Source organism: Thermobia domestica, chromosome 7 (genome assembly GCF_964235325.1).
Source record: "Thermobia domestica chromosome 7, izTheDome1.hap1.1, whole genome shotgun sequence".
NCBI lineage: Eukaryota > Metazoa > Arthropoda > Insecta > Zygentoma > Lepismatidae > Thermobia > Thermobia domestica.
Window position 1 is genome coordinate 22,645,396 of NC_137460.1, and position 16,361 is coordinate 22,661,756.

Genomic DNA, 16,361 nt, shown 5'->3' on the forward strand with positions numbered 1-16,361 from the left:
TGCCCCCCAGAGGAGACCAAAATAATACATCTATAACATAATAATAAATAGAATAGTACCAGCAGCGCCCACCGGAATACGAAGTGTGCCCCTCTGGAACATGGTTTCTGAAAGAAACTCTGCACACTATCAATTACAATCTTCACGGATAATGACGGATATCCATTTCCCATTAATTCACACAAAAAAAAAAAAAAAAAATGTTTCGCATGACACTAATATGCACTCAAATTATTTGTTACGGGTTGCATAAACATCCAGGTGGAAATATTTACCTATTAATCTTTCTTATAATCGCAAACTGTTCATTTATAAATGAAATTTTGCGTTATGCTCTTTGCTATATTTAAACTATTTTATAAGTAACTGTATAGCCTATATAATCCGGAAGTTCAATGCCGCGTTCACAAAAGGTCTCCAATGACCTCTATCCTTAGCCAATTGGATCCAATTTCTACTTTGTATTCCTATTTCTGCGAGATCTATCTTAATTCTCCCATCTGCGCCTAGGTCTTCTTAATGGTCGTTTCCCGATTGAATTTCCAGTTAAAACTTTCGAATGCGTTCCTACTTTCTTCCATTCTGACTACATGACCTGCCCACCTTAGCCTCCTAGACTTGATGACCCTAACAATGTTTGGTAAACGGTATAAATTATGTAGTTTCTCGTTATAAAGTTTCCACTTTTCCCTATTGCCGTTCCTCTAAGGTCCGAATATTCATCTCAGGATTTTATTCTTCTTTGCTGTATTTACCATAGTTTATTTTTATTTACTTTCATACAGTATACCTTGGATAGCAGTAATGGCGTTTTTAGAATAAGTAATCCTAATAATGATTATAAGTTTTATGCGAACAGTGATGATAACATCTTAAACGTTTCGAACTTACGTTCCCAGTTACATAAATTCAGCTAGTCCCCGGGCCTTCCTGAAGTTCAGTTGGCTCTTTTTTTTTTTCTTTATATATCCTTATCTTTCCTTCTTTCTTGCTTCTATTATTCTCTTTTACCGTACTTTTGATTTCAGTTCCAAATTATTATTCAACTTCAAAGTTGTCATACTAGTTAGCAACACTGTTGCCAGGTCAAAACACATAAAAGCTCATTATTTCGAGGCAAATAAGAAAACAAAGAACAAACACAAAAGAGCAAGCTTCGTGCTAGACAAACAAAGGAAAGGTAAGTTGGAAAGGGTTGCAGTAAGTATTTAGAAAAGGATAGCAAAAAAGAAAGATACAATGCTACCCTACGTATAAATAAATAAGACAGAAAATGGAATGTTACAAGATAAACGAGACAGAGAGAGATTTACGCTGATAAGAGAAAACAAAAAGACGTAATATATTTGTCTTTTCTTCGGAATAAGAAAAGCAGAAGATTGAAGAAGAATCACGCATTTCATTAGACAGCTAAATATATAGTTACAAGCGTGCAAACAGTATCGTAATAAACATACTACACAAGATGTAAAAACATTAGACTTACGTAAATATATTGATAACTACCCAAAATTACCCACTTCACTGGGTTAAAATAAGAAAAATTAGTAATATTTTCCGTTTGTTAGTTACTTTTTACTATTACTGAAGTACTCTCGGATATCGGTCATTTTTGATCATTTATATACTGTGTCCCCCTTTTTGAAGTTGTTGAGGCTGAATTAGAATTTAAACAGCATCGAAAGTGTTACTGTTCATCTTAGCGACCCCGAAAACTATGGATTCACCACTAATATCGGCCATATTTCATCATTTATATATATATAAATATATCCCCGGGACCGTAATACGGCAAATTGTAGATGCGTTAAAATATTAAACAATACTTTTGATAAAGTGGATACTTTCAAATATTTAGGATCGATATTAACAGACGAAAATCATATTCACGAAGAAATTAAATGTCGACTAAAAGCAGGGAATTCGCGTTACTATTCGGTTCAAAATCTCTTGTCGTCGCGAATTCTGTCGAAGAATTTGAAGCTTAAAATATATAAAACGATAATCATGCCTGTTGTTCTGTATGGTTGCAAAACATGGTCGCTTACTCTGAGGGAAGAACATAGGCTGAAAGTATTTGAGAACAAGATCCTGAGAAGAATATTCAGACCCAAGAGGAACGGGAATGGGGAATGGCGGAAACTTCATAACGAGGAACCATATAATTTATACGGCTTACCCAACATTGTTAGGGTCGTCAAGTCTAGGAGGCTTAGGTGGGCGGGTCATGTAGCTAGAATGGAAGAAAGTACAAACGCTTTCAGAGTCTTGACTGGAAGACCCATCGGAAAACGACCATTAGGAAGACGTAGTCGCAGATGGGAGGACAATATTAAGATGGATCCCGCAGAGATAGGAATACAAAGTAGAAACTGGATCCAATTAGCTAAGGATCGAAGTCAGTGGAGATCTTTTGTGAATGCGGCATTGAACCTCCGGGTTCCATAGGCCATAGAGTTAGATAGTTAGTTAATATATATCCCCCTCCCTCAAGTTGTGGGACTGAGTTGGCATTTAAATGACATCGGAAGTGTCATTATTCATCTCAGCGACCGCGGAAATTATGGATTCGGCACTAATTCCGGTCATTTTCGATCATTTTGTATATACAGGGTGTAACGTAAATCCATGTTCAAAAGTAACGAGCTGATTTCAGACATTCAAATAAGTAAAAATGTTCCTGGGTCAACCCATGCCAAGTGATCGAGAAAAAAGAAAAAGTGGCCGCTCGACCTTTTCAAAAAAAATCCAATTTTTTCATGAATGTTTACACTATATCATGGTACTTCAAAACCACAATTAATTATTTTTAAAACATCTCGTAGCGATGCAGCTTCTGCCGCCATTTTGCGTTTTCTCGATTTCGGGCGTTTACGTTGTTTTGAATATCTCAGCATGTCCTAGCAAATTGAAAATTGTTGGACGTGTCAAACTTGTGCAGAGCTAGAACTTTGTCCTCTTAACATTTTCCCCTAAAACCACTTTAAAGAGATGAAATCAGGGCCTACAATAGCAACATTTCTGGACATTGGAAACATGTTTGGGAAGAGGAAGCAACTGGCATAAAGGTCTGAATTTTTGTGTGCATGTAGTCCGGGGTCATAACTTTATACTCAAAAATTTGCAGACCTGTAGCTGCTCCCAAAGGCCTGAAAAAATATCGTAAAGTTGGAGAATTGTGGAAATTTGGCAAATTTCACTGTCCAATATCTCCAATGGGCCTGGATAAAACATCTGAAATTTTGGGAATAGTTGCTCCTTTAGCATACCATAACACACAACAAAGAGCGTTTTGTGTTTTTGGGCAGAAGGGGGTCAAAATATTAAGGAATTGCATCATACTCTAGGTGTTTTGTTCCCAAATTCAACTGGAAATGCGTTGTTGTGAAGTAAAATAAAGTAGGATGAATGGCTAGTCCAGTTAAGGCTCTCAAGCTCCTTTTTTTCCCTCTAGTTCTGACTCACTGTCTTATCACCCACAGCAGCACTGGTGAATAATGCCGCTATCAACGGAAGGCGAGAAAAGTCAAAATGCATACTTGGCAGAAAGTCCGTAAGTACTCATTGTTGTTTGCTATATCAACGATATTCAAACATGATTATGCTTGTTTTAACTGTCAACTCATGCAGGAGACTTTTGTCTTTACGTTTGATCTACATTCCCCAGTCAGTGTTTATAGTGAGTGAGTGTTCACTGACTGGGAAATGTAGATCAACGTAGAAATGTAGATTTCCCAGTCAGTGCACACTCACTCACTGTAAACACTGATTGGGGAATGTAGATCAAACGTAAGGACAACAGTGTCCTGCATGAGTTGACAGTTAAAACAGCAATAAACAGAATTGTGTATCATTGAAATAGCAAGCAGCAAGAGAAATGAGTACTTACGGACTTTTTTTTTTTTTTTTTGCCAAGCATTTTGTTTTTTCTCGCCTTCCGCTGATAGCGGCATTATTACCAGTACTGCTCTGGGTGATAGGACAGTGAGTCAGAACTAGAGGAAAGAAAGGAGCTAGAGAGTCTTAGCTGGACTAGCCATTCATCCTACTTTATTTTACTTCACAACAACGCATTTCCAGTTGAATTTGTGAACAAAACACCTCCTAGAGTATGACGTCATTCCTAAATACTTTTACTCTCTTCTGCTCAAAAAGACACAAAACGCGGTTTGTTGTATGTTATGGTATACTAAAGGACTAACTATTCCCAAAATTTCAGATTTTTTTATCCAGGCCCATTGGAGATATTGGACAGTGAAATATGCCAAATTTGCATAAGTCTCCAACTTTACGATATTTCTTCAGGCCTTTGGGAGCAGCTACAGGTCTGCAATGTTTTGAGTATTATAGAAAAATACAGCAGCACATAAAAATTCAGATTTCTAGTCAGTTGTTTTCTCTTCCCAAACATGTTTTCAATGTCCAAAAATGTTGCTACTGTAGACTCTGATTTCACCCCTTTAAAGTGGTTTTAAGGAAAAATGTTAAGAGAACAAAGTTTTAGCTCTGCACAAGTTAGACACCCCAGCAATTTTCAGTTTGCTAAGACAAATACATGCTGAGATATTGAAAACGACGAAAAAGTCCGAAATCGAGAAAACGCAAAATGGCGGGAGAAGCTGCATCGCTACGAGATGTTTTAAAAAATAATTAATTGTGGTTTTGAAGTACCCTGATATAGTATAAACATTCATGAAAAATTTAGATTTTTTGGAGATGGTCGAGCGGATCATGCTTGATCACTTAGAATGGATTGACTCTTCTATATACATAGATCTGATGCCGCTTCGTTTCCCAGATACAGGGTGTTCCAATGTCGAGTCCCTCCAATGACTCGCTATGGAAAAGTGAATGGAAATGTTCAATATTACAGCAATAATACAATCAAGTGGACTTGTGTGCCTGTGCAAATACATTTACACTAACATAGAGAATGAAACTAATCAACATAAAAGGTTATTGGGTTGTCAGTGTTGCCAACCTGGTACAAAGTGTTATGTCTTCAAATAGCACTAAAGTCCACACGTTAGCATATGATTGCTGTCATCGAAACGTTCCTAAACATGGGGCAGATTCCGCTTTGTTTTCGAAAGACAAAGCGTTCAAGTGTAAAGTCAATTAACGGCTCACAATAGTAAACAACGGTTCATAGATCACAACTATTGCATGTTTTCGACGAGAGAAAGTAATTGAGAAAGGTATTCAATGGAGGCCACAGTGCTCGTTTATACCACACACAAACTTCGGAAGACAGTGCCACATGTTTACGAACGCTTTGACATCAGCAATCATATCCTAACGTGTCGACGTCTAGTGCTATTTGAAAACGTAACACTTTGTGCAGTCTGCAGCAAAAAACCTGCAACATGAGCATGTAAGTTTATTGTGACACGACGAAGTCTTTTGTCCCAAAATAAATGTGCAGGGGAGGACGCTGAGGTTTCTCCTGGCGTGATTCGTACCACTTAGACGTCATGTTGATTCTCTGCGCTGTTAGGCATGGTTTCACAATAAATTTACATGTTCATGTTGCAGGTTTTTTGCTGCGGACTGTACTAGGTTGGCAACACTGACAACCCAATAACCTTTAATGTTGATTAGTTTCATTCTCTATGTTAGTGTAAATGTATTTGCATAGACATAATTCCACTTGATTGTATTATTCCTGTAATATTGAACATTTCCCATAGTGAGCCATTGGAGGGACTCGACATTTGAACACCCTGTATCTCGGAAACGAAGCGGCATCAGACCCATGTTTATAGGGACGTTTTTACTTATTTGGATGTCCGCATTCACCTCGTCACTTTTGGACATGCATTTATGTTACACCCTGTATATATATAATATATATATATATATATATATATCCCCCTCCACCAAGTTATGGGGCTGAATTTAGATTAAAACGGCATCGGGAAATGACCGTTATCACAGTTGAGTTGAGTTGAGTTGATTTTAACGTCCCGTTCAGCAGCGAGGCTATATGAGACGTGGACCTACTCATTAAGAGCGCTTCAGTAATAGTAAAAAGTAATTGACTAACGGAACATATTACTTTTTTTTCTTATTTTAACCCAGCGAAGCGGGTAATTGACATTAGTATTTTTATAATAGTTTGTAACAAGGAAGACAAATTCATACAAATACCGGTACCATACTTACTCTTTTATATTTAATCAAAAGAAAACCTTAATTGTCGTTTCACATCATAAGCACAAAAAGCATTTTATAAAGATATAAAACATTCTTACATTATTATAGGGTTTACGGTGAAGTCTGTAGTTGCTGGAATTTGACATCCCTTTTACGTCCAAAATGTTTATAAGATGTGAAGTCATAGCTTAACTCAGTACTAAAACTAAATGATCTATCACCGTTAACTAAACCACACAGAGAAAAATCTGTTCTCTGGACAGCGGTATATTGTACAAATGTACGATACGGTATACTCTTGCTTACTATAGAAATCAGTACTGGTCATACGTTATCCGTATGCTACATAGGCACTGCCCTTAGATGTTACATCATGCCGTTGCAGGATGTCTGACATCTAACAGACCGTATATCACATCGTCGGCTATATGTTATATACGTCCATTTGTATGTGAGATCCTGACCGCCTACATTGTTTCATACAGATAGTACGTATAGATGTAACACTTATACAGAAAGTATTATAAAATATGCGTTTTCAGTTATACGTCTGCTGTACGTTAAGTCCAAAAACTACAGGAATTACGCATGTAACCTATCTTTTTAAGTATGCCACCTACATTTTTTTTCTCAATGCAGGTTTCCAGTAGCATCAAAGCCAGACAATCTCAATTTTTTTGTCAGGATTTAGTGTGGTTTTTCTAATTAAGGATAACGGTTATTTTAAATTTATTATTATGAATATTCGTTGCATTACTCATTACTCTTAATATTCTGCATATTCTTGAATTGTTGTCGCATTATTTATTCTAATGCATTATTCTGATTATTCAGGAGAAACAATGATTCAACAGCTTCTACGGACGCTACGCCCCTGCTAATTATTCAATTGAAAGTTAGTTCCAGTCAGTTCTCAAAAGGTCGTCCACGAACAAGTTTTTAATCCATTTTTAAAAAAAAGGAGGGGTTCCCAATTCAACCCGTTTATACATATTATAAGGGTGTCCCTTATTTAGGGTAATTTCGTGTTGCGATACGCACCCCCGCTAAATGTATTCTATATGGCCAGAAACACGCATTAGTGAAATAGCAGCTCCCTACGAGAATGTTAACCCGTGCCAACTTGATGACAAAATCATAAAATTACGTTTCCACATTATAATATAATTTAGAATGTTCAATGCGGATAATGGAGAAACTAAAACAGACAGAGAAACGAAACTTTGCACGAAGCAACTAGAGAAAGGGGGACATCTGCCCGTCACCGGATCACCGGATGAACATCACCGGATCAACAGTGTTGCCAACTCAAGAGAAAATTATGTTTTTGCAAATCGAATGGCCTAAATTAAATATCATTATTGGAAGCAACAATGAAAATAAAGACAACAAGGATAGTAAACGCAGGCCAGTGTTGCAAACTTTTCGAGAAATGACGTGAAACATGCGTTAAATGCAAATGCCATTGGGGCACACAGGGAGTGAGGTACTAACGTTTTATACACCTTAAATTAGATATTGACAAGAACTGTTTATGCTGACTCCATGTCTAGAAGGGTCCGTTGAATAATGTTGCTATCAACAGAAGAGAAAAGTTGAGTTTGGAAAAAGTACAATAACTCAGGAAAGGTCACTACCCAGACAACACGTAAGTGTACGACACATGTGCCCTATCCATGCATAATCCGTATATGTGCACATGTGCATTTGTGTGGATGATGTACACACACATAACCCGTGCATAAGCCGTACACGTGAATTTACGTGGATGAAGCACACATACATAACTCGTGTATGTGCACATGTGCATTTGCGTGGATTATGCACACGTATATAACCAGTGACTAAGTCGTGCATGTACATATGTGCATTTGCATGGATAAAGCACACATTCATATAACCCATGCCTAAGCCGTTACGTGCACATGTGCATTTGCGTGGATGAAACACACGTACATAACTCGTGCTTAAGCCGTTATGTGCACATGTGCATTTGCATGGATGAAGCACACATTTATATAACCCGTGCTTAAGCCGTTATGTACACATGTGTATCTGCATGGATGCAGCGCACGTACGTAACCCGCGCTTAAGTCGTTATGTGTACATTGCATTTGCATGGATGAAGCACACATTTATATAACCCGTGCTTAAGCCGTTATGTACACATGTGCATTTGCATGGATGCAGCGCACGTATGTAACCCGTGCTAAAGCCGTTATGTGCACATGTGCATTTGCATGGATGAAGCACACATTTATATAACCCGTGCTTGAGTCGTTATGCACACATGTGCATTTGCATGGATGCAGCGCACGTACGTAACCCGTGCTTAAGCCGTTATGTGTCATATGCGTTTGCATGGATGAAGCACACATTTATATAACCCGTGCTGTAGCCGTTATGTACACATGTGAATTTGCGTGGATGCAGCGCACGTTCATAACCCATGCTTGAGCCGTGCATGTGCACATGTGCATTCGCGAAGATGAAGCACATTTAAATTACCGGTGCTTACGCCGTTGTGTGCACATGTGCATTTGCACGGCTACTGCACGTGTGTATGAGACGTCCATAATACCGTGCAAGTGTATACTTTTACTTTCATTCTTTTACTCTCATTCTCATCAACAATATAAAGTAACCTCCAATTTTGGTAGGTGTCGTTTTTCCTCCGGGCGGTGTTATAAAAACTTTTCGACGAATGACAGCTGAATGACTGTAGAAACTCCATAACGTCTGCTGAGCTAGGATACAAGATCAACAGGTGACAGCACTGTACTGTTGTAACTACTGTCGGACAGTTCATAGGTTTACAAAATTATTTTCGTGACCAATCACAGCAGAATATGTTGCGTTATTTTTTACTTCTCAAACATATCAAAGATACTACTTAAAGCTTTGCTCGTTGCAAATAATAAACTCCAAAAGTAAAATTCTCACTGACAATTATGAGTTACTTGTGATATACTTTGAAGGTGATGTCTTTGGTGTTATAGATGGTGTTACTGCGTAAGCCACCAAATATATAAACTGTTTTTCGTTGCATCTCGAATATGCTTTTACATCACTTCTGCACTACGAGGAAATCACCTGTGTCCTACATGTAAATCATCTCTGTCCTACATGTAAATCATCTGGGTACTGCGTGCAAATCATCTCTGTACTACATGTAAATCATCTGGGTACTGCGTGTCAATCACCTATGTGCTACATGTAAACCACTTCTGTCCTACATGTAAATCATCTGGGTACTGCGTGTAAATCATCTCTGTCCTACATGTAAATCACCTGGTTACTGCGTGTAATTCACCTGTGTGCTACATGTAAATCACCTGTGTGCTTCGTGTAAATCACAGCTGTCCTAAATGTAAATCACCTGTGCACTACATGCAAATAGGATACGTGCTACTTGTAAATTACCTGCGCAGTAGGAGTAAATCACTTGTGCGAGGACATGTAAGTGTGCATTGCACATGTCCTGTGCACGTGAAGATGTTGAATAGGACTTTTGGCGTATATGTGCATCACATGTACAGGCGTGCATTTATACAGATGATGCACATGTTGCATCCGTGCAATTGTACATGTACTATACGGGTACTGTACGTGCATTGTGCTGTCTGGGTAGTGCAGTATTTTTTAAAACATATAATGGAAGGCAGTAGAGCATGAGAAGCAATACTGTGATTATGTAAGATCGATAAGTCACGTAGTAACTGAAATATTCGGTATCCTGTTAATGCTGAGATGCATGGTTTGTAAAAGATGACAACGCTGCATACACCAACGGTATTTGCATGTAACACATGTTTCACATTATTTCTCGAAAATTTTGCAACACTGGTCTGCGTTTAACATCTCTTTTGTTTTTATTTTCATTGTTGCTTAAACGATGGCATCGAATTTATGTCATTCAATTTACAAAAACATAACTTTCTCCTAGGTTGGCAACACTGTTCACCCGGTTATGTTCGTCAATACACGGGCAGGTGTCCTCCTTTCTCTAGTTGCTTCGTGCAAAGTTTCGTTTCTCTGTCTCTTTTGGTTTCTCCGTTATCACGGTTGGACATTCTAAATTATATTATAATGTGGAAACGTCATTTCATGACTTTGTCGTCAAGTCAGCACGGGTTAACGTTCTCGTAGGAGCTGCTATTTCACTAATGCGTGTTTACGGCCACATAGAATACATTTCGTGGTTGTGCATATCGTAACACGAAATTACCATATATAGGGGACACCCTAATATATATATATATAGTACGTATGTTGTCGCATAACTTCGACGTAGGTGCACCAATTTTAATAATTGTATTTTTGTTTCAAACAGTATGCCTTCCATATAAACTTCTTTAAGATCTGATGGTAATCTTTGAAGCTAGACTATGAAACACCTCAACGGATACTGAGTTGATTCAGCAAGGTAAGATGTTTATAGACAACCACACATTCTTTAGCGTAATTACGGTTGCATAACCGCACAGGGGTTTCACTGCAAAGTTTTGGAACTCTTTTATAGTACATTATACTGTCTCTGTTGTTTGTAACATTTTAAACAATTTGGTTACGGTGTAAAATTGGTTATGATTTCTTAAAACATTTATTATAAATATGATTTGGTACACATTTGTTGTGTGAAATTCATCGCTTATATAAAAATGTACTTCACCTGCAGTCTAATGATGAAATCCCAAAAGTAGCCAATGGAATTCACATCTGGAACTTCAACTATTATAAGAGCCACAGTGCAGAAACAAGCCTCAAACTGATCCTTCTTGTTGTCCGGTTCCAGGAAACTTCGGTGCAACCCAAAATACAGTTTCTCCTTCACTTGGTCGAGAAAAGCCATATCACTACCATCAGTCAGTGGTATTTTCAGTACATGATCCTTGTTGTAAGTCAGTCTAAAATTTATTTAAAATATATTACAATTCACTGAAAATAGAGTCTGGAAATAATACCATGAAAATTTCCTACCAACATAATCTTCAATAACTGTACGTATATATATCTTAGATAGATACTGATGCTCCATTGCTTGATTTTGACGATAAGAAAATCTAAACAAACGAGTTTCTTTTCATGTTTGAAACTTAGAATATAATTCCTAATTACTACGATCAATATTAAAATTGGAAGGTACTCTAATTCCAGTTTGAATTGAAATTACCATCTAAATCGCCCTCCAAAGAAAAAAGCTGATAATTGTTCAAATGAATACCGCCGACATTGTTCTCTCCTTTATATTTGCTAATACTTCTCTGATTGGTTTCCCGTTCTTACCACTTAATTGTATTTATCTTCTCCATACCCAAATTGCAAAGTGTGTTTGTTTTGTGGTTAAGAATTACTTTTATTTTGGTCTGGGGATTAAACTGGTCAAGGATATGATACTGAAATTCGCGAGATTTGAACAAAATACGAAGAAAGAAAATGTTGTTCACTTCTACAGTGCACGTAACTACCACCAGTTATTTATTTGAGCTCCCTCGCGGTTAAGCGGTTGGCATATGCGCCTTTGGCGCAGGGCCGGGTTAGGGAGGCATAGGGAGTTATAGCCCTGGGCCTCTACTCTGTTCAAACTCACAACTGGCTATCTAAAAAGAATCATGAAGGTATAATCATCATCATAAAATATGACCAAAAATATGAAACATATTCCCTCAACTTTCCTACTGTACTTTTACAGAAATGTATTAGGTGAAGTCAGCAGGGGCACGTATTTTTTTTCTACCCAGGGGCCTCCAGATGGGTTAATTCAGCCCTGCTTTGGCATGGAAGAGTCAGGTTCGGTTCCCGGCGGGAGCTCATGTGATTGGAATTCCACACTAAGCTGCAGTAGGTCCACGTCTCATATAGCTTCGTTGCTGAAAGGGACACTAAACTCAAAATTCAAATCAATCAAACCACCAATTATGTATTTGTTAACTTCATTCTGACAAGTAGTATTACGTTGCTGTTGGGAAAAGGCAAACAATAATAAATGCAATATAGTTATTACGAGTATCTGTACAGTAGATAAATAAATAAATAAATAAATAAATAATCTGCCCCAACAGAATAAAATTCATAAATTACTATTGGCTGAAAACGACATACTTTTTAGCGTCAACAAAATTCGTTTCTCTACATTTACTCAAAAATAGCGCCAGTTGAATGTGAACTCGATTTATATATGTCTCATTTTTGGACATCAGTATATGAAATGAAATATTTCAGTTTAACGTCCCATAATTACGCCCTATAGGCAAAGGAGGCAATGATTAAAGCAAATGAATGATGATGGAAGAATTGTGGAATGAGAAAGTGGGAGGAAAGTGGAGTACCCCCGAGAAAACCCACGGACACAATGTGGTGGAAGATGTTGTCCACCACAAACTTACTTGACCGGCGATCTAACCACAGACCCATGCATCAGAGGTAAGCACTCTACCAGTGAGCCACCGTTTCCCTGACATTATTATACCTAGATAGTTAAACAAATATGAAAATGTAAGAGTTAATAATTATTATTAGCTATACCTGATAATCTCATTAACCAAACTGTGTTCCGCCCTCGTGCTAATGTCGTAATGTAAAGGATATTTTTCAGTATCAGTTTCAACTTATTAGAAGGTGTCGTTATTATACAGCGACAATTTTTATATTTAAGAAAATAATCTCGAAAACTACGCATGAGGGAGTTATGCCCATATCAATTTCTTTACCTAATATTTAATGAGTGCGCCAAAGCCTACAAACTAGATTATCTGTATAACTTTTTTATTAATTTACCTGGGAGTTTGTAGACAAGATCTATTTCCCGTCCTGTCTAGCAAATTATGAATTGTTTGATGCACTTGCAGCCTCATTTCAGGATCCTTTATGTAACTTAGCGTTATTAAATTCTTTAGCAAGTCTGGTACGAAGGTCTCAGATAGGCGGGTAGTTCTGTGGAAAGCACTTGCCTAAAATTATAAAAAGGAAGAAATGTAAATTTTTGATTTGTGAAATTACGAATTAACTCATGTATACATGGTGTCTGTAGTGTATTCAGTTTTATTTTACACTGTGGATAGTACTGATTCCATTCCAATTGATTTTTGTTAAAATCAAATGAGTCAAAATGTTCAGGTTTGCAGTAGAAAAAATATTGTGCGCTAGTAATGATTTGTACACTGTAAATGCAGTGGTTGCATTATCAAAGGCGTGTGCACACACGTAGACGCAATACGTACAGTAGAATGTAGCTTCAATATTTTGAAAATGCCAACACAAAACTTCATTCCTCTCTATATTTATAATTATGTCAGTTTAGGTTTAAATCGTGATTATTACTATAATAAATTATTTTCAAATAAGAAAACATCGACAGAAAATCCTGCTCCTCCAGGTTGTAAGTTGACGTCAGCCAGTTGTAAAAAAAAAAATGACAAATCAAATATGGATCGACAAGGTAATATGAGTGAGAAAAGGGCTAGGGCGTACCCAAGAAGCGACGCGCGGACCGATCGCGTTAAGCCTGTGAGAATTGAACAAGAGCTACCTTTTAATAATGAACGGAAGACGCTATAGAAGCGAGTCCAGAAGCAGTTAAAGATCAGAATAGGAATGTAGAACGTCGGAACCTTGACACAGATAGACGCTATGAGTTATCGGAAACAATATTAAGAAGAAGAGTAAACATAATATGCACTCATGAGAAAAATGGAAGGGTTCAAAGGAAATAGGAAATTGACACAAGTATACTCAGGGAACAATAACAACAAAAAAATGTCGGAATTTTCTTGGATGAGGATATGGATGAGAAATTGGTGGACGTGAAGATAATAAGCGACAGAATTATTATAGTCAAGCTTTGAATTTAGTCCGCGTCTCACGAGTTGAGTGTGAAGAGGAAAAAAAGCAAGAATTCTGCATGGACCTAGATAGTACTCTGCAGAATTGTTCGTTACATGAGAAAGTTATCTTAGCAGGAGATCTAAATAGGAATATAGGATAATTAATATCAGGATACGAAAGAATTCATGGAGGATATAGAATGGAAGACAGAAAGTGAAAATATATGGAAGACAGAAGGTGGAAATATGCAAGTGGTGGAAACATACGGTCTTGCTATCCTGAATAGATTCTGTAAGAAAAAGAACACTTTATTACATATAAGAGTTACACTTCAAGGTCTCATATCGGCTTCATCTTATGGAGGAAACAGAACCTACGTGATTCAAAGGACTGAAAAGTAACATCAGATGAAAGTCTAACGGAGTAACACTGCCTAGTAATTGCAGCTATCTACATCAAGGGGAAAATAGGAAGAAGAAGATAAAATGTTCCCGTGGCAAAGAAAAGCGGTGGAGAAATAAAGACGTACAAGCAGCTGCGAAGGAGCAATACAAAAAAGTCAGAACTCTTTCAATCAACAAGACCTCTGAAGGATTACAAGAAAGCGAAGACTAATGCTAAGGCAGTTAGCGTAACAAAAGGCAAGGTTTATGATGAGTTGGAAACAATCCGGAATCAAAAGAAGGAGAAAGTAAGATTTACAAGAATTCGAAGGTAAGAGAGAGGAAAAGGAAAGATATTTCGCAGATGTGCTGCATCAATGAAAATAACGAGGTTCTGACAAGTGAGACGAAGATGGAGAAAAGGTTGAAAAAGCATTTCCAGAAACTTCTAAGAGAAGAAATTTCGAGGGAATTTTGGAAAAAATCTACTCATGTGTCAGAGACTTGTTTGACCTGTGACTATTGCAGAGGTAGAAAATGCTATGAAAAAATGAAAAGTGGTAAAGCTTCAGGACTGAATAATATCCCTATCGAAGCATCGAAAAGTTTAGGTAAAGAAAGAGTGCAGTGGTTTACTCGACTTTTTAATAGGATATTGGGAACAGGAAATATGACAAAAAGAATGGGGAAGCAGCTACGTTGTGTTGATTTTTAAAATCAAAGTGGATATGCAAGAATGTGGCAACTACAGGGAAGTGAAATTTGTGAGCCATACAATGAAGCTCTGGGAGAGAGTGATATAAGCCAGATTGACGGAAGAGACCGAATTAACAGAGAATCAATTCGGTTTCATTCCAGGACGGCCGACAACTGATACAATATTTGTACTTTGGATGCTAATGGAAATATTGAATACCAGAATCACTTCCATATAGTTTTCATCGACCTAACAAACAGTGTTTGATTGATTGCCACAAGATCTTTATATTTAGTGGACATTGAAGAAGTGGTTTCCGATACATACATCCGTATAAATCACTATACTGTATGTATGATGGATATCGGACAGAAGTCAGGAGCGCATGTCGAATAACATGAAGAGTTCACAGTTAAAGCGGGACTTCATCAGAAATCTAGTCTTAGCCATATCTTTTTGCAGCTGTGATGGACGAGACTGCAACGGATATTCAACAGTTAACACCATGAAATATACTATTTGCTGACAACATCGTGCTGTTGAGTGAGACCAAAGCAGCAGTGCAAGAGAAACTAGATACCTAGAAAGATACATTGAAGAACAATGGGATTAGAATTAGTAAAAATACGAGAGAATATTTACATTTCCCATTCAGCAAAAATGTAATCGACAATATAATATTAAGGCTGGATGAAGAAGAATTCGGGATGACGAAGAAATTCAAGTACTCGGGATGAACACTACAAGAAAATGAAGGAATAGATGAAGATATAAACAGCAGAAATAGCACCGGCTGGATAAAATGGTGAGAAGCAGCAGCAGCATTGATTTACAATAAGGTACCACTACGCCTTAAAGGAAACTTTACAAAACAATGGTAAGACAAGCCATATTATACTGACGTGAGCAGAATGTTGGACGACGAAGAAATCAAAGGAACACAAGTTGCATGTTCTGGAGATGGATGTATAGAATGACTCGTAAAGACAAAATTAAGAATGAAGTGATCCGAGGAACAGGAAAACATATTTTGACGTCGATGGAAAATAGACATGTCAGAAGAAGAGCTTCGGAATACCTAGCTCACCGAGTGAATGCAATAGAATTGAATTGGAAAGGAGCACAAGGCCGACCAAAGAAGAAATGGGAAGATTGTGTGAAGAATGGTACAGTGCAGCGTGGTGTCAGTGGATATGACAAAATAGGAACAGGAGGAGGACAGCGATTTGAAAAATCTAACCGTGGAGCTAACTGGGAAAAAGGTTTAAAAGAAGGCGGCAGTTACTGTTTACTTTCAAACA

At 37.5% G+C, this 16,361-nt stretch overlaps 1 protein-coding gene across 1 annotated transcript in view; it reads right to left on the reverse strand.

Moving 5' to 3' along the window:
* Positions 1 to 16,361, reverse strand: part of LOC145689898 (protein EFR3 homolog B-like) — a 114,770-nt gene that overhangs the window by 61,294 nt on the left and 37,115 nt on the right. Inside the window, exons 9-10 of the mRNA XM_081764210.1 lie at positions 12,934 to 13,106; positions 10,829 to 11,063 (exon numbers count right to left, since the gene is read on the reverse strand). Coding sequence (XP_081620336.1) covers positions 10,829 to 11,063; positions 12,934 to 13,106 — 408 coding nt within the window. The remainder of the gene's footprint in view (positions 1 to 10,828; positions 11,064 to 12,933; positions 13,107 to 16,361) is intronic.